Source organism: Strigops habroptila, chromosome 2, assembly GCF_004027225.2.
Source record: "Strigops habroptila isolate Jane chromosome 2, bStrHab1.2.pri, whole genome shotgun sequence".
Lineage (NCBI taxonomy): Eukaryota > Metazoa > Chordata > Aves > Psittaciformes > Psittacidae > Strigops > Strigops habroptila.
In genome coordinates, this window is record NC_044278.2 from 108,866,870 (window position 1) to 108,886,927 (window position 20,058).

At 34.9% G+C, this 20,058-nt stretch overlaps 1 protein-coding gene across 5 annotated transcripts in view; it reads right to left on the minus strand.

Moving 5' to 3' along the window:
* Positions 1-20,058, minus strand: part of DYNC2H1 (dynein cytoplasmic 2 heavy chain 1) — a 156,057-nt gene that overhangs the window by 87,061 nt on the left and 48,938 nt on the right. For 4 of the 5 annotated variants that reach the window (XM_030475679.1, XM_030475678.1, XM_030475680.1 and 1 more), the window contains 14 exons: positions 19,363-19,517; positions 17,551-17,688; positions 15,053-15,166; positions 13,686-13,846; positions 13,399-13,522; positions 12,526-12,647; positions 11,767-11,853; positions 10,336-10,462; positions 9,053-9,194; positions 8,401-8,510; positions 5,604-5,702; positions 4,265-4,388; positions 2,305-2,468; positions 105-224 (listed from right to left, as the gene is read on the minus strand). In XM_030475679.1, coding sequence (XP_030331539.1) covers positions 105-224; positions 2,305-2,468; positions 4,265-4,388; positions 5,604-5,702; positions 8,401-8,510; positions 9,053-9,194; positions 10,336-10,462; positions 11,767-11,853; positions 12,526-12,647; positions 13,399-13,522; positions 13,686-13,846; positions 15,053-15,166; positions 17,551-17,688; positions 19,363-19,517 — 1,787 coding nt within the window. Of the gene's footprint in view, positions 1-104; positions 225-2,304; positions 2,469-4,264; positions 4,389-5,603; positions 5,703-8,400; positions 8,511-9,052; positions 9,195-10,335; positions 10,463-11,766; positions 11,854-12,525; positions 12,648-13,398; positions 13,523-13,685; positions 13,847-15,052; positions 15,167-17,550; positions 17,689-19,362; positions 19,521-20,058 lie in introns of all 5 variants that reach the window. The other variant, XM_030475677.1, reaches the window with a different exon arrangement.

Sequence of the window (20,058 nt, forward strand, 5' to 3'; positions counted from 1 at the left end):
TCTGAGGGCTCATTATTCCAACACTCTCACCATCTTCATTCAAACACATACCAATATGAACACTTATTGATCTAACAGATATGAAGGAAGTAAATTTATTTTACCTCCAAAAGAGATTCCTCAAGCTTAGCTAACTGTATCTTCTTATCTTCTTCTTGTTGTAACAGTTTTGTCTTCTGCTCTTCCAAATCAGGCTTTTCGTGCTGAATTGCTAAAGCCAAAAGCTAAAAAGAAAGGAGATTATTCAACAAGATAAAAACCACTCATATTTTCTAATATATATTCATTATTCATATAGCAGTATATAGTCTATGCTTTTGAAAGCAGACTTTTGAGTGTTTACTCACTTGCCCCAGACATACAACTGCATTAAATCTACGTAGCCATCCAGAATATCCTGCAGTGGCCAGTATAATTCAGGAACTACTGTGAGCCATGCCCTTGTGTATAACAGCAGATGTAGGTCAGGTGAGATAGAATCATAGAATCATAGAATAGTAAGGGTTGGGAAGGACCTCAAGATCATCTAGTTCCAACCTTCCTGCCATGGGCAGGGACACCTCACACTAAACCATGTCGGCCAAGGTTCTGTCCAACCCGGCCTTGAACATCGCCAGGGATGGAGCATTCACAACCTCCCTGGGCAACCCATTCCAATGCTTCACCACCCACGTTGTAAAGAACTTCTTCCTTACATCTAATTTAAACATCCCCTGTTTAAGTTTGAAGCCATTACCCCTTGTCCTACCACTACAGTCCCTAATGAAGAGTCCCTCCCCAGCATCCTTGTAGGCCCCCTTCAGATATTGGAAGGCTGCTATGAGGTCTCCATGCAGCCTCCTTTTCTCCAGGCTGAACAGCCCCAACTTTCTCAGCCTGTCTTCATACCGGGGGTGCTCCAGCCCCCTTATCATCCTCGTGGCCCTCCTCTGGACTTGCTCCGACAGCTCCATGCCCTTTTTATGTTGACACCAGAACTGCACACAATGCTCCAAGTGAGGTCTCATGAGAGCAGAGTAGAGGGGCAGGATCACCTCCTTTGACCTGCTGGTCATGCTTCTTTTGATGCAGCCCAGGATACGGGTGGCTTTATGGGCTGCGAGCGCACACTGCCGGCTCATGTTAAGCTTCTCGTCAACCAACACCCCCAAGTCCTTCTCTGCAGGGCTGCTCTGAATCTCTTCTCTGCCCAAGCTGTAGCTGTGCCTGGGATTGCCCCGATCCAGGTGTAGGACCTTGCTCTTGGCTTGGTGAAACTTCATGAGGTTGGCATTGGCCCACCTCACAAGCGTGTCAAGGTCCCTCTGGATAGCATCCCTTCCCTCCAGTGATACTCAAGGACATCTCAAAAGGCACTGTATCACTTTATTAAGGACATTGATTCACACCCTTTTATGCTGAGACCTAAACCTTTGCACCTCAATCTGAATCATACGTGTGCTTAAATGATTGGCAGCCTTTATTAGTGCATATACTGTTATCAGACACAAAAAGATATGATAGAAAGCACAAACTGAAAAGAATGGCAGCAAAGAACTTTCCAGCAAGTGTACCAAAACCCCTCTCCTGCCAACAAAGAGAGAAAACAAAAAAACAAAGGGTTTTTTCTGTATTTCCACTTAAAAAGCAAGTAAATTCACTTCGACATTGTATGATGCTGGTTCCATATCTCCATGCTTCATATTTTTAATTATATCTTACTTACTGCCATCTTATTTACATCCCATTCTAAGGCTCTTGTTAGTTGGGAAAAACTTGTTTCATAACAAATACAGAGAGGATTTTCTTCCCTTAATTCCTGTCTTTTCTTTCTCTCTTCCATCTGTATGCTACACTGTACTTCCTAAATGTTATAGAAAAAAAAAACTTAAAAGCTACTAGCATTTTGTAAGAAGTAAAATATATAGCTTTTTGGTTCCACTACATTTTTCCTGTACATAAACTATCTTGATGCTAGCATTATTATCTAACTGGGATACTGGAGAGCAGTAACAGAAATGTTTCCACAGTACCATAAATGCATCTTGAACAGAAAACAGCAGCTTAGCAATTAATCTGTTGCAACTGAAGTCAATGAGATGGTTTCCATTTTCTCTATTGGACTCACTACTCAGTTCCAAGTGCATAGAAACAAGATTTTAAATTTTAAATTTAGTTTCAGCATCGATGTTGCCATTTATATTTATGTGCTAGAAAATATCTCCATAAGCACTAATGAAAACTGCACCATAGGGCTTCTTCCAGAAGCTGGATGTAGCTACAGATGTCTGCTATACATACATTGTTTTTATTCTAAATGCCTACCTGTCCTCTTAAGCCACTTCCTGTTGTGGTAAAGTTTACTTCTGTAACAATAGAAGAAGCATCAGGTGGAATGAAGGGATTTGGGTTCCTTGTCGATAGAAAAAGACGGAATTCTTCATTATAATCTATCATTTTTTCACCTATTTGTATAGCGTAACGGGGTCCTGTAAATAATAAATAATGTTATACTCTGATTGGAACATTCTAGAATTATCTCAAAATAATGGTATTTGTATAATACTTTATGAGCAATAGATGCAAACGTATTTATCAAAATCTGTAATTGTTCAGAAAGAAAAATAAATTTTAAAAACTTAAGGAACATACCCTATGCTGCATTGTTAGACAAAAGAATGCCATATACAGCACTATGTAAGAAGGTTACATGGTGAACATATTTAATACACCAGAGTAGTTTAGTTTAATTATCCTTACCCAGTACAAAAAGCATAAATGGCAAAAAATGCACTTGAAGTAAAGTAACACTAATGAATCTTCTGAAAATGAATAGGAGACAACAGACAACAGAAGATGCACTGGAGAATCCCCCTTTTGTGTAACAATCCTGTCATAACTGAAAACATACTCATTTACATTCATAATATTTCTGCATCGGTATACCATTCTACCAAAACACACTAGCCATAATTACTGACTAACTTAAGATGATTCAACATTTTCTGAATGTAATCCAAACCCAATAGATTTCACCTCTGGATTTGTTACATTTACTTGTGGAAGGTTACTGTGTGATCATAATTCTATTAAAATTACTTTCCATGATAATTGTTATAGACAATGTCTATGAAAGTAAAGATGCTGGAACATCTAGTTATTAGCTTGAAAAAAAAACATTCCATTAAAAAATATCCCATAAATTTGTCTTATTATAAATGCATTTAATGTAATCACAATATGAAAGAAACAATTAATGTATTTAATTTCTTCTGTCATGGTTTCAATCTCTGTTTATACTCCTAATATTCTGACATTTCTTGATGTGCCTGTCACAGAACGAAAGCACATGGATGGCCTTGCGCCACCCTCCTTCTACCGCAGGTTTCCATTCTAGCTGGGTCAGAAAAGAATAGACTCAAACAATGACAAACCTAGAGTAAGATTTTGCCTCTGGATATTAAAAAAGAAGGACGAACAGAATTATAAGGTAAAAAGTTTCAAACTGAAAATTTCCTTTCCAGAGAAATTTCTGAGGTAGCATAGTTAGGTGCTTCTCTATTTTTAGCACTAGGAGCAGATCAGACATGCTCTAAGTATAAATCTCTTGCTTTACTTACATTATTACTGTTTATCTTTGCTTAACTTTCAACTCAATTTTATATATCAGCCTTTTAAAGCAACTAAATCTAAAACCATTGCATATAGAGTTATATAGAGTACATTATCTCTCCAAAGCATAGATATTGTAAATGTAAATGTTATCTTTTTTTCCTTTTGCATTAATTAGGGAGACTCGCTGAATGCCACCATTTTGCTGACCTGCATGACACTCCCCATTCCAAAGTCACATCAGGGACAAACGTGTGTGCTGTCTTTAGATTCAGGCAAATGAAAGAGAAACAGTAACACCAACATTCTACAACTCTGATTTCTAACTGCACAACCACGTGTGTAATTTCTGGTCTATTTAAGGCTCAAGTTCCTACATAAAACTGTGTGTTTGAAATTAACTTAAAATTTTAATTCTGAAGAGTTGATAAAAATATTTTATTACAATTCCAGTCAAAAAATTTCTAAATACTTTTCAGTACTTTTCCACTTACTGAACAAGACGTATCTCCAACATATTTCATGCACTGAACTGTTAGCAGCAGGTTAATGTTAAAGAGGAAAAAACTATACAAGACTGATTTTTTTCAGAAAAATCAAGTTTTATAAGCTATATACAGATCTAACCTACAAAAGCTTTGAACAAACATTTGTAAAGATCTTGGTCATTTACCTTGAGCAACAAGATCTTTTCTTAGCAATGGGTAAAGTACAGGCTCCACTCCATCCATTTCCTGTATAATAAGTGTTTTCCCAAATCTCACTGCCAGCTCAAGAGCAGTTAAGAAGTTGGTGTCCTGGGTAAATAAAAATAAATTGCTTTGAATCATGTTTTTATGAAATATTAACACTTCAAAATGAACAGAAGGCATTATACCATGAGTCTGAATATTAAAATCAGTAGTATTGGTAAAAAGTTCTATTACAAGCATCATATGATATTTCAGGGTTTCACCACAAAGGTTTAATTTAAATAAGTTTGATCTATTCAGTTACTGACATACAGGCAACCCCTTTAACATGCCTAGCTCTCCAAGTGCCACACCAGAAGAGAGCAGGTCTACCATAGGTATTGTGTCACATTTCAGGTGCACCTGGAAGTCCTAGCTAGTTAACACATCTCAAATGTTATTAGGTAGCTATGTCTCAAAAGTGAATCAAGACCTAAGGACAAGATTCACATTAAGATATCTAAATACAGTCTTTTGCATGAAGGTGTCTAAACATGCACATGATGTTTACGATTCCATTACAGTTAATGGAGATCCCAGACAATGCAGACAACAGAGCCTAAAAGGTAATCAAGCCAATCAGCTAGCACGAGAAACATTAAATCGCCCAAAGGTATGTATCTAATACCATCAGAGAGTAGCTAGAAGGCCCGCACAGAGCTAGCAGGGATCTGTGAAAGACCTACCTTCTGTTGAATCAGTATCTTGAGGCCAAGTGGGATTCAGCAAGGGACTTTTGAAGGGCCTGGATGCCTACCTATGTGTGTGTGCAACTAAGCCAACCTTCACAAACCATGTAAACAGTAACATGTAGACAATTAATCTTAGATACCTTAATCTCAAACTGAAACTCAACCTACTATTTCAAATATAGAGAATACAACACAAAGATCATAGGGAAGAAGTGTATATGTACTCCTGAAACACAGTGAACTGCAACCGAGAATACAAAAGAGCTCTCTGTTTACAAATCTTTTGTTATCTCCCTCTCAGCAGGAAACACTAATATTCATGGAGGGGGAAGCATGAAGAGGTAAACTTGTAGAAGTAATACCAGGTTTTGACCCTCCAATTTTAAATACTCCTCCTTGAGTAAACAGATTTTCAATATCATGTAAGTATCACTGTAACCTAGAACTCTGTGAGAAATTACATGCTTCATGGAATATAACCCCATTTTCAGTGATTGCTATCACACTCCTTTAAAAACTGCTCTCTAAAGTCTGGAATGAAATGAGCTCAAGCAGAACAGAATTATAAGACCAAGAGTAAATACTGCACCTGTTGACTAATAACTTCCAAACGTGATTCCTTCAAATGTGTCTTCAACCATTCAGTAGCCCGGAAAGAAGGGTCTATCAAAAATGGGCAAACTTTACTCTAGGGGAATAATAAATAGACAAATAAATAAATTTACTGAAATCTACTTTAAAATTGAACAGAGACCTTTTTTATTTCCCCAAAGTAATGGTACAGTCATTTTAATTTTTCTTTTTTTTTTAAACAAACTCTTAAAAAACGAACTCTTAAAAAACAATAACAGCCTAGTAACAAAATTACTTTTTCTTTTTCTTCCTGTAGTGGGCCAAGGTGCAGTACATCTGGTTTTGGACCTCAATGCATTTTAGAAAGAATAATGAATATAAGTATTTTTCAGGAATAAAGATACCAGTAGCATTTTACTTACAATCACAAATAAATCCAGATCTCAAACTTACAAACACTATGATGTAGAATATTTCGGTGATATTGCCTAGTAACATGCATACTGATGCGGCAGCAGGTTTTAATTTGCGTAAAACCTTTATCAATGTGTTGTTCCCATACCAGTACTATGCAAAGATTTACTATTATATAAAGATATGTTATGCTATATACATTGCTTTCTAAATGTTGAGACTTTAACCACCGATACGCTAATTATGTAAGTGCTCAGAACTTACACAATGGTCACAACACAGACTGACCAGGGAGATGGTAGCAAGTAGGGCAGTAAAAAGACACCTATTCACAGCTGACGTGCATTTAAGATTTTACAGAATCATAGAATGGTTGCAATTGAGCTGGTTGCCCAGGATCATGTCCAGATAGCTTTTGAGTATCTCCAGGGATGGAGACTTCCCTGGGTAACCTATGCCAGTGCTCAGTCACTCTCACACCAAAAAAGTGTTTCCTAATGTTCAGACAGAGCTTTCTGTGTTTCAGTCTGTGCCCATTGCTTCTGGCCCTGTCCCTGGGCACCACTGAAAAGAGCCTGGCTCCCTCCTATTTGCACCATCCCTTCAAGTATTTATAAACATTGATAAGATTCCCCTGAGCCTTCTCTTCTCTAGGCTCAACAGTTACAGCTCTCCAGCCTTTCCTAATAGGAGGGATGCTCTAGTCCTTTCATCATCTTTGTGGCCTTCCACCGGAATCTCTCCAGTACATCCATGTCTCTCTTGTCTTGAAGAACACACAACTGGACACAACACTCCAGGTGTGGCCTCATCAGGACTGAGTAGAGGGAAGGATCCCTGCCCTTGACCTGCTGCCAATACTTTGCCTACAGCAGCCCAGGATACCATTGGCCGCCTTTTTTGCAAGGGTCCATTCCTGGCTTATGTACGATCTGGCACCCACCAGGACCCCCAGGTCCTTTTCTGCAAAACTGTTTGCAACTGGGTAACCCCCAGCACATGTTGGTGCCTGGGGTTGTTCCTCCCCAGGTGCAACTCCAGGACTTTGCAATTCCTCTTGTTGAACTTCATGAGGTTCCTGTCAGCCCATTTCTCCAGCCTGTCAAGGACCCTCTGGGCAGCAGCTCAACCCTCTGATGTATCAGCCACTCCTCCCAGTTTTGTGTCATAAGCAAACTGGCTGAGGGTTTAAACATGTATTTTCAGAAACTCTCTGGTTCAGACTGATAGAAGAATACTTTCAGGGTTTGATTTTTTTTTTTAAGATTCTGAGTCCTACTATTCTAAACTGAGTAACTACACAGATCTCAAACTGCATGATGGAAATACAGACAATATCCAAATATCAAAAGATGATGAGCAGCACAAAAGCTTGAGAACTATATTGTAAATGACATTGGTAAAATACCGCATTCAATTCAACTTTAAAGGGATGGTGAAAAAAACTGTACACAAAGAATTATTTGAGCTGAGGGAGCACTTGAAAAGCTCTGCACACACAGTGAGATTTTTAACAACTAGATCTATTCAACTATGGAAAATGAAAAATAAGATTTGATTACAGCATATAAGTAGCTGTAAGGGTACAAGATGGTATTTATTGAAGAGTTTTTCAAGCAAACTGAGAAAGGAGTAACTAAATGTACTATCAAGATGATAAAGCAAAATAAATTTAAATTGGAGAAAAGGCTGTAACTGACTTGAGAGAATCATCAATCATCTAAGTAAACTACCTTATGTGGCAAATGCAGATTCTCCTCATGGCATTAAATCTTTACTTTCTAGCAGATCTAATAAATGACTACATTATAACAACAATATTATGTACATAAATGTGCAACTGCATATGAATATTTATCATATATTTTCTATATCTATATATAACTATATGATAAAACTGAATCATGCTTAGAAGTATAGTATTATCATTCTTCTCTCAAGTATTATTAGCTACTAGCCTTAAGTGAATGGCATTTTGCATCCTATATCATGGAGCTGATCTGATGATACGTAAGGGTTTAAAATGTAGTCGTTGTGAAATATATCTGCACATAGCTTTTTCCTTTTTCTGAGAAAAAATATTAGAAATCATATGTCAAAGTGAACATACAATACAATCTTTCACTGTTTGTGTTGGTGTTAATAATTATTCACTCTTTAAGCCTGAATAGACTGATACCAGGTTTTGTCTTTTCGACAGCTGGAAGAAAATTATAAAAGCAAAACCGAAAAATATGTATTTTTTTTAACTGTTTTTTTCTTTTTGCTACAGAAAACCCAGAGTTACATAAGTATTGGTTTCTCTGTGTGTGTTCTGTGATGCTAATAAAATAACACAAATGCAATAGTTCAAAATTGAAATACTTCCAAGTTATGACAAAAAATCCCATCAAATTTACCTGCAAAATGACAAGAGCATTTTCTATTGAAAGGTCATCTGAAGGTAAACCTTCACTCTTCCAGACTAACTCCTCACTTTCTGTACACAGGAAACGCCGTAAGTCGAACTCTGATTGATAAACAAAAAAGTGAGACTTTTTGCTAATATTGTAGTCTGCATAATTTTTAAGCATTTACCACTCTATATATAGCAAAAACTCTGTCTAACACAGTGCAAGTCTGTAGATTTCCCTTAATTTATTATTTTATGGCTTGAACTTAGTACTATTAACCAGCTGGTGTTATAAAAAATATTTAATGGTGTTATTAACACGCACTGATAAAAATAACTGAAAAAGCAGAAGCATTCAGAATGCAATGGCAAATTTACAACAGTTAGTGTGAATACATTCACTTATGTAACCTTTTCTTTTTAAACATGGACTATGGTGCTAAATCTTAAGAATTTGTAAGTATTTATAATCTTAATAATTTCTAGAGTTATCCTAAGAAATAGTCTGTATATACCAGTACTTACTGAGTAAGAGAACGTCATTTTTCATTTGGAACACCAAGACAATTGAGGAGACTGTCCATTAGAACTCACTGTCATTTCTCAGTAAAGCTTAACCACTTACACAAAGACACACACACACATACACACAAAATTACTTTCAAGGCCTGCTGATTTGGTCCATTCATCCAAGCTGGTTTTCCTCTGATCCTCAGGAGCAGCAGAAAGATAAGTAATAAATGCAGCTGCTAACTGAGCTCTTTTAGGCAATGTAGCCAGTTCATCTGTTATCTCTGACACCTTAAAAAAAATGACAGAATATATAGGTGTATTACAAACAAAAACTAAGTTAATACTTCTCATCAGTTACCAGAAAGTCAGAATTAAATTCTCCTTCCATGAGAATACAGTTGACACAGTCTCTATCTTTTTTATTTCAAGTATCTATATGTAGCTAACTCACAGCTACCCACACGTGAAAGTATGGGAAAAGTTCTTTTTAGCTCTGGACTAGAGCATGGACAGATGTTTCTGAGAATTTAGCTACTAAAAATCTATCCATTTAATAAACAGTTCACCTTTTCACTTATATGCAACTGGGTAAATAGTATTATAGTAAGAAAAATACGAAATATGCATCCCTAGTCAGTCATCTAGTGAGCACCACTTACAACATGTATACAAATACTAAATACTATATGTATCTATTACACTTAAAAATGTGACTCACTGCAGACTTACGTGATAAAATACATTTATCATATATCTTCAAATAACTTATCTGCACTACATTACCTCTGCTTTGAAATGTTCCAATATTTTGCAGAAAAATACAGTGCATACCATTAATAGATAGTCTGGGCTTTCTAAAGACAGGGGTAATGTACCAGAGTGAAAAACTGTGGGCAATCACATTTAGAAATGTTTAAAATCTGAGGTTCAAATACACCCAATCCTTACTATAGAAGATGGAATAGCGGTAAAGCCACTTTCATGGGAAAATCTTCATTCTTTTTCCATTATGTTAGTCAACCTTACAGGAAGGATTCGTCAAACCTTAACTTTGGTTCTTCAAAATGCAGACACTTAGTCTAATTGTTTAGGCTTTTTTCAGTGTCAATTGAGAGACAGGACCATGTCTCTCAGCAGGGAGATTTTTTCCAGTTTTAGATAACCAAGAAAGCTTGGCATTACTTTTGGAGATGACAGCTATTTTCAGCTTGTATATATCTTCAAATTTTCCTTTTTGTTTCAGACTGAAGGAGGGCCTATGTATGCAAAGAAGCTTCAGAAGGAAGAAAACCTTTTATTTCTAATGAGAAATTAAAAAATGTACTTAGGAGACATGCAGAATGCCAATAACTCACATTCTCCAAACAGTGCAAAACCTCAATTTTCAAATTATCATCTATAAGAGGTACTTACAAAAATCTTCACTAACCTGAGTGCTCCATCTTTTGTTTTCCCTATCGAGCTGATTTATCAGTACCTCTGCAGCTTTCAATGTTTTCTGAGCTTTACTTAGTTCTGCTTCAAGTTTTGCCGCTTCTGTTGTTCTACTCTGGAACCTGTAAAAAACCTACTGTTTGTAATTGCTATCATGAACGACTACATTTTTGCACAGTCATTTTCAAGGCAGTTTAATTGCATGGATTTGTAATTAATTCCCCCCTACAAGTCTTTCTTATACATTCTGCTTCTAATTGGCAGATGAGCTGTTAAGACTTTTAACTAACAAAATTTAGGTAGATGCACAGGTAAGACTTAAAAATACATTTGCATTAAAGACTATAATGTCTCAAAATCATTCCTTCTTCTACTCAAACAGTCTGACTTGATTTTAGTGACTGTGTTTTGTTCTGCACCTAGTCATGGCAATAGCAGGCTCAACGCCATACTGTACGTTTGTAACTTTTCGGTAAATTTAATCTATGAAACCTTTAAAGGAGAACATCACTAATTCACATGGATGACCCCAGTACAACGTACACTACTCTATTTTGTAAACTACCACTAAGTAAGAACATGCCCCAAACAACAGTCAAGGTTTAGGTATTGTTTTGTAATGTTTAATGCCTAATCAGCTAAATTAATATTTAATATTAAAATAATTAATGCATTTACTAATTCACCTTTTTAAAGATAATATATTTAACTGTAGTATACAGTATCTAGTTAATCTAAGACATCATTATATAATGGAACAAAAAGCAGAATTTGACAATTTTTTTTTTTTGCATCCTACGAAACATGACATTTAGCAATATGCACAAATGTCAGGTCAGGTTGTATAGTAATACAGTAACCTATATTAACTACATAAAAGAAACATCAAACTAAAAGACTTGTATTCTACTGAATTTGGAGAAAGTATAGAAGCTCACCACAGCAATTTTTATGGCACTGTAAGTAATGTACTTGATGAGATGCTAAGTTAAAAGGAGATAGCTAACTAGCTAACTGTCAGGAAAGTAGGCCACCCTAAAAGAAATAGGACTGCCTTTATTCAAGCTGTGATCACTGAAAGTCTCATATAGGAATGTTTCCAAAGTCCAAAGGAGACATTAAAGTCACCTTAGATTTAAAAGTGAGATACATACTGCTTATCTTTGACATCTGCAGTGTCTATACTGAAGACTTCCAACAGTCAGTGATGAGAAATAGGTACTTTTAAGGAATATTTCATCTGATAGATGAGATGAACTCTATTCTAACAGTATTCATCTCCCCTGAGTGTCCAGAAAGCCTAATTATTGCTACTTCTGATGTAAATTCAGAGCAAGGAAATACATTTGGTTAGATAAATTTCAGTATTCATACTGTAAATTCATTAATTTTTTTTAATATCTTAAAATAAACAAACCTGACTTACTTATCTTTCAGTTCCGATACTTTTTGACCAACAGAGTTCAAAAGATTTTCTAACTTCTGTTTTCTGTCTTCAGTTTTCTTGAGATTACTACAAAAATGTAACATTTCTTTTAAAACTACGGAGAGTAAATGCAACAGGAAAGTCATTTACATAGCGACAGTTCAGAGACAGTTCTTTCTTGTGTTTTATATTAACAAAAATCTGTTTTCACATGTAAAAGTTTTGACTACATCTCATGATATAGCTTCAAAAATGGAAACCAAACAACCCATTCAAGTGTATTCTTAAAGATGAGAACAAATGCTTCTATTAAGGCATTTTAAGACCTAGCAAAACAACCAGTATAGATTCCTCAGGTTATGGATATTCATAAGACAATGTCATATCTTTTTGATCCTAAGAAGAAACTGAGTATGCTTAGAACGTGACTGAAAAAAGTGGAAGTAGACATCTCATAGAATAATGGATTTCACTGACACAATACATTTTAAACTTACATGTGATCTTCATTTCTCCCTGGCACATTTCAGCTGAGACAGGTAACTTGTGATTGGCCAAAAAATATCCAAGGCATAGCTGCCAGGGAAAACCAAATAGCGCACACTTACTTTTCCTGTCTCAGCATGGAGGTTTTATTACCTATGGATGAGGCAGCTTTTTTTTTTTTTTTACTAAACTTTAATTACTCCTTGGCAGCTTTGGTTTCACCCACCACCATTGGAATTAAGAGCATCTACTTCGTAACAGTGTCTAACTTACGCTTCCAAGCCAGCCTTTTCTTTTTCCAAAGGCTGAATTCGTTCTAGGACATGGGAATACTGGACATTGGCATTGACCCAAGCTGCTAATGGAGCAGCTGCAGCACTGGCTCGTTTAGCATTCTGAAAAAATCAGTAACAGTTACAAGAACGTCCTTGAAGTGTAATGTAGATGAGATAAATACAGCATAAATAACTGCAACAGATTTACAAGTTATCAACTTAAAGATACTAATTAGTCAGCTCCTCTAATGAACAATCTTTTAAATTGTTACTAAGAGATTGTATTTTAGGCCATCAAGCTGTGTAACAAAATAATGGGTGTCTTTACAGCTATGAAGCTTCACTGAAGTCAGTAAGTTTTAAATTAATGCATCATTTATTAGTGTGTTTCTTTTCAGGGAACTACAACTTTCCTTTTAAAAATAAGAAACTAGTATTTAAGAATTCCTTTTTATATCTACTACCAAATCAATTCTCAAAGGTCACCCATACATTTAATCATCATTAGTCCTTCTTTTTTTAAATAAGTGTACTGTTAAGACTTTTACTATTACAAGGAAGGCAGAAGGACCCAGTTACAATTCCTTGATCTGAGTTCTAATTTATACCAGTGACAAAAATCTCTGAGGACTTGACTCCTCATCCCACTGCTCATTAGTAAAAAAATTCTCACTGTTAGAGGCAGTGTGCAACAGAGTAATCTCTGCTACAATTTTATCTCTTTAGACTGACAATTTTTAAGAATTCATCACTTTTTCTCTAATTTAAGTTCATTCCAAAAATTATGTTGGAAAACCAGACAATCATGTCTTTTTTTTTTTCCTTTCTTTTTTTCATCTTTTTTATTTTATGTAGTGCAATCAGGAATTACCTTTGGATCAAAAGATGTCCCATTCTTAGAAAGAAGTTCTTCAACACTCTCTCGTATTTCTTTTGGAATATTACGAGCATCAAAGGTTGCTATGTCCTCCCTCACACCTCTTTTAGCCAAGAAACTGTAAAAAGAAATGAATAACTCAGTAAAGAAGAAGCAATCTTAAAGAGGTTATTTCTGTATGAGACCAAAGAATTCTGCATATGTGTTATTCCTGAATATAATAGAAAGATTTTTATATCGCAAATTACTGATTAAGTTTAAAGCTTAAACAATATCCTTACCTCTTCATGCTCACCCACGATGTATCAAAAATCCCCATCAGCCGTAAAACTCCTTCTAGTATATCTCTAATTATGTCAGGGGGCATCCGTAGTGACCGGATTTCTGACAAAGACTCTGGTTTTATATTTCCAACTGCTAATTTAGCTTCATTAACCAGTGGCTTAAAACATAAAAATACATTTAAAAAGAAATGAGGATATAAGAAACGGAACATTTGCCATTTCAGTTTTCATACAATTTCTTGTTCTTTGTATTTATTTTATTATCTAACCAACCACCATTGATGCGCATTCATGTGCACAGTTATTTAAAAATTGCCATGTGTCTTTATGTGATTATAAATGTATTTCCATAAAACCCAGCATATTATACACCTGACCTTCCTTCACTTTTCATTCAGCACTATAATTCATAAACATTATGCAGGTATTAATATCAATCATGTTTGTTTGCTCTTTCATTGCTTAAAAGTTCATTGGGACACAGATATGTTTCAATAATGATGCTAATTAATATCTGTAGGTATGCCTGAGGGTATCTTTTTAAAGATATGCAGAAGTACAGGTCACAAAAGTTTTTTATCTTCAGTAGCTAATCAAACCCAGACAGCCTTTGCCTTTATCAACAAAGCAACAAAATTATAAGAAGACAGAAGAAAATTAAAGTTTATCATTAAACACTGTGCACACCTTGCACGTCCTTCATATTTATCAAAGACCACAGAAAGGTATTTACCCTAATCCTGCAGTTCTATGTCACTTTCAATACAAGGACATAATTCCTTGGCATCTATGATATTTAAAAGGACAAAAATTAAGTTGCTGTACTTTTCCCTTATTGTTTAATACAATTTTTAAATGGATAGGATGAAAAATAGAGACTAAAAGCAATGACTGAAAACACATGCCTCCCAAAAAACTTGATGCTTAATGGCTGTGAGGTCTCTGGAACAAGCAGTTTGTTATGAGCAATGTTAGGATATATAATTTTCTGAATTTAGTGATAACTGGAAATTATTGCTCATTAAACTATTTATATTCAGCTGATAGAACCAGCTTGATCTAGGCAGAGTAATGTAGTTAGTCTATATAAGATATTAGTAATTGAAAAACATTCCACAAAATCTGCAGAGCTCAACTGTAGACCACAGCAATCCAGAAATAGAAACTGGAGGTAAGATTTGGCCTGAAAATACATTCTGTAATAAAGATTTAACAGAACTCAAATGCCAAAATTAAAATATCAATCTGGTAAACAAAATACTGTTTTCTAATACATAAAAGTTTTAATATCAAAATAATTTAGAGCAAGATTTAAGAAATGCAGGGATACATTTTGCAGAAATATTTTGCATGGCAGGACTTACCTGAACCTCTTGTAGTTCCACTTCAATTTTTCTTTTTCTCTCTTCTATTTCTGCAGCCTCTTCTGCTATCCGGTGTTTTATTTTTTCCATTTCTGTTTTTTGCTCACTAGCACTCTAAAACAAGAGAATACCTTTAGTTTTCAAATTTACATAGATTTTATTCTTTTAGGTCTCTTATTCTTTTAATCTTGATTGTAATGTAATTTGCAAAATACCAATTGCAATATATTACCTGAGACTGTTTGATACTAGACATGTTGATACTAGACATGTTGACTAGTATGACAAAATGACAATTAACTAAATTATGGAATAAGCATCTTCTGCTTTTACTGTGTCTCCTCTTTCTTTACCACAGACAAGATCTGTACATCTCTTTTTGAGGCTCATTTTATGACATTTTTTCTTCTTGCCTCTGATTTTCCATTCCTTATCAAGATGTCACTCTCCTTCTGAAAGGGTAAGCAGTGACAGACTATAAATTCTTACTATATTTTTTTACTATATATTTAAAGTAATATTTTCCAGCTGTTGTCTTTGTAGCCGCTCACATTTCTATTTATTTCTTTCATGACACCATTAGAACTCTCCTTTTCTGTAATGCTCATAGAAGCAGCAGTCGTGTTGGAACTAAAGCCTATTAATCTAAAAATACTAATATTTTGTTTACTAGTAAATTTGCACCCATCTGTCTGTAAAGATACCTGCCATATGTCCTACATCATAATATATATTTTAAGCTCTTCAGGTTTACATCTGGGTTTTTTTTAGATTTGTAGTGTGCCTACCATACAGGAGATGGTACCTATTAGCCATCTCCAGGGCTCCTAAGCACTTCAGTACAACAATAAATACCTAGTATAAAAAAACAAAAGGAAGAAAAAAAACCAAAACAAAAAAACCCAAAACCAACCAAACAAAAAAACAAACAGACAAAAAAAAAAAAAAATCACCAACATACAAAATGAACAAATAAACAAAAACCAAACACCAAAATCCCAGGGACTACCAATGCCAGCTACAAAATAATTGAGGATAAATGCATAAAATGCATAAAATAAAAGACTAATATTCTAGGCTCAGTTCACCTAAAACATACAACAAAGCCCAGAGTTTATGTTTTCCCAGTATACAACACATAATTATCAGCAGCAATTGCTGAGCTGAGTTGAACTTGTAGCAGAAGGTAACAGATATACGTAAGCAGAAAAAAACTTGAGATAATCTTTCTGAGCACTTAACCCAAGCTATAGACCAGCATGTCATTGAAGATCATATTCAAATCCATAAAACGTTAGCTACATAAAACTCGATTAGACATTTCGTACAAATGTACATGTACTGAATGATGGCTCTGAATAAGAAAACCTTAAAATTCAGTTGTAGGTCAAAAGCCTTGCTCTGAAAGAAGATTAAAAGAGTCTGCATGTATTAGAGCCCTCTCTCTTTCATAAACCAGAACATCTGAAGTGACATTAAAATGTTAGAGGGCACCTATTCTTTATGCTAATCTAAATAATCAGAATTCTACTGTAATTTTTCTGATGTCAGCAGGCCCATCCTGTTTCATGGCTGTTGGCCTATTCTTTGATTTTGTCCTACAATGTGATATGAGCTACCCACACAACCTGTAACTCTACTGGACAACATCAGACACGTATTTAAAATAGAAAACAGGAAAAATGGCATAATAAACTCTTGGAGGCCAGCAGTGAACACACCAAGCCAACCATCATTATTCAAATTTATGTGCAAACAGAGCCTAAAAGCATTAAACATTTTCTTTGGCATTGAACCTTCTTCAGACCGATCAGACTAAACCAGTGACAAAACAGTGCAGAGACAGCAGATTCGTTATGGCTTATCCTACATTTATGATTCCTGGAAGTATTAATGTAGAGATCTATTTTCTGCACAATTATTTTACTTAACTGAGAAAACACTACTAAAGAAAATTACCTTCTCAAAAACCAGAATGTCTACCTCTGAATTGAAGAATAAAAATTCAAGGAGTGATGAACACAGAGGTATTATTTAACCTTCTTTGAGGTTAACTTTAAGACGACTGGACCTCATGAAATAGATTTTTTTGAACAGTCCACAAATTTAATTACTGGTATTTGTTACTTAAAATTGTGTTACTTGTCAGTCTTTTGTTTAAAGTTCCTATCTGTAGTAAACATCATAAAATGGACCAGTTTGGATTTGTGAATTTCTAGGAAAACTTTCAGAATAAACTACAGCAGTAAATACTACTCAGGTGCAAAACTTGCACCAACATCTTCCTACTCCATCACTTCAAATATGATTTCAATTACATAATTCTCTGTCCTGTTGCAGTTTATTCAAGTCTCAGGGCTCATGCATTCTCTTAGGCAAATTCTTGTAAAAGCATCAGGTTTTGTAACCCCTGAAAAAAACAAAGTACAGGCACGAGACCAAAAATAGAAAAGCACATCCTTTTTTTCCCAACTTTTTGATGTCATTGTATACAACACCTGCATGGATACTGTAATTTCTTGAAGGGCAGCATCAGCCTCATCCTGCTTTGTTTTGAGTAAAATGCTTTGCTCTTCAGCTTTTCTGTTCAGTTCATCTACCAGGGCTTTAGCTTCATTCAGCTTTGAAATACCTGCCTATAAATGTTTATAAAAAGCAGTTATGTAGCAATGAATTTTAAAAGGATTTAAATGAAGGTTGGTTACAAACATTATGCACAAACTAAGAGTGCTGTAGATTAATATTCTTAAATTTTTAATTTATGTTCCACATTTTCTCGATATTTACATTTTTTTAGTATTATTTAATACAAAAGTGAGATTTAATACTTCTAGATGTGTTGCTATAAAATCTGTTACTACATCAAAAAGTCAAAACCAAAAATCTCTAAATAAACTTTTAATGGAACAGCAACTAGTACATAATCTTGTTCTCATTAGTTCAATAGCATTACAGTTAACTGATATTAGCACCTCGGATCTTCTCTAAAAGCAAATAGACAAAAATTAAATAAGAATGAATTAAATTATCCTATTTCTACATATTTGTACATTTTCTAAAGAACATATATGCACATAAAGCAAAGCCTCAATTACGCTTAATTATTTTCTTTATGCACACTTTCTAAATTATTTACTCTATGGTAATTAGATAACAGAATCATGTCAAGACGTACTGGGAAAAAAATATTACCTGGAAGGTGTTTTGATTTAGGATACACTTCTCTAATTTTCACTTAAATGATTACTTTTATTTAACCAGAACATTTTACAAGCAAATGAGTGTCTGTCACAAACAAACCACAGCTACTTTCTAAATAAATACTAAGGCAATTTCCATCATTACAGATGTAAATCTTCTTAAATAGCCTACTGCAGAGACAGAAAAATATTGCCAGGCAGAATAAATACAGTGTAGAATACAAGGTAAGGAACTAATCTTGATAGATGCTTTAAGAAGAAATACAGCTTTACAAGTGTGGTTTCAGAATAGCAGCAAGGGTCACTGGGAAAAGGGGCTGAAAGGGAAGGGAGAAGGGTAAAGCCAAAAGTTACATGTCCTGAAGGATCATGCAGAAGATCTTTCCAGAAATATACTGGGAGGAGGAGGTAGAGAAGTATGTATGATTGGAAAGATCATGGGTTTCGAAACAAGAAGTGGGTTTCAAAACCAAGCATGTTAGGCATACACAACAGGAGGAAAGTGACATCTATGAGATGAACTGCATTTGGTCTAGAACTGTGTAAATGTCTGATACGTGGAAAAGGAATTCAACATCAATTCGAAAACACAAAATGAGAGAGAATCATAACAAAGGGAATCTTGGCCAAAGCTACACAAGAGCACCATGAGGTTAAAGAAAACTGCTTGTTGAACTAGCAAGAATCACACAAAGCAGGAAAGTGCTGTAGAGATATAAAGAAAAGGGATGGAATATGTAGCTACATTGGGAAAACTTATACCAACAGAGGCAGGACTTAAACTGATGGAAAGATGATGGGTTGTTTGCAACATAATTCCAACACATACAGATGAAAAAAAACTGATGTGCTTTCAAGTACTATTTACTCTTCCAGTCTGATACACTCTTGAAGAAAAATATTAACGAAAACAAGAAACCACTCTTCACTCTTTGAGGCATTTGAACAAGGATGTGCACTAAAATTCATACTATTCCTTTCCTGAAATCAGAGCATGAGCATATACCAACAGAGGACACCTCACACAACCATGCTAGCAGCTATAAAAGGCATTTCCGAGTGTGAGAGTATTTTGAAAAGCCACATGTTAAAAATATTTTAAATACATACCTGCAAGTGGTTCTGCCTTTTTATTAGCTCTCTTCTTTTACTGTTATTGATGGTACTGTATATACGAAGGAATGTCATATACCTGCTAGGTGTTGCTCCATACATTTTACATGATTCGTGGATTGCCAGAAATGACTTCAGAAAATCAGAATCACCTGTACAACATAATTTGTTACACAGACAATAATACATTCATTCTTATCTCGCATTAAAATAACTAAGGCAGAGCAACAGAATATGTTTTTTCAGCTATGAATTAAGGGCATTAAAAAATTCACAAAGAATACATTTTTTTCAAATACTTTCAGGGAAACAACATGTAATTACACTTGAAATACATATTCCTCAAAAAGAAATGTACTAAAATTGTTTCAGAGCTGTAAAATATTTCATTGACGTTTGGGAATAAGGCAAAATTAATTGCAGATTACTGAGGGCTAATCAAAGCAGCTTTTTTCCACAGAAATAGAATTTGAAAATACTTGGACTTTTTTATAAATGAAGCCCATGTGTTATTGTCTTCTTCCTTATCTTTGATGACAGGTATACAAGAAGTTTCTTCTGAACATTCCAGGTCCTTCAGTTTCTTGAACAGTTTCTCAAAAGAAGCCCAAAAATACTGTAAAATAAACTATATCACCCTATAAAAGAAAAAATTGCTAAAACGTATCTACATATAAATTAGTATCTTCAATA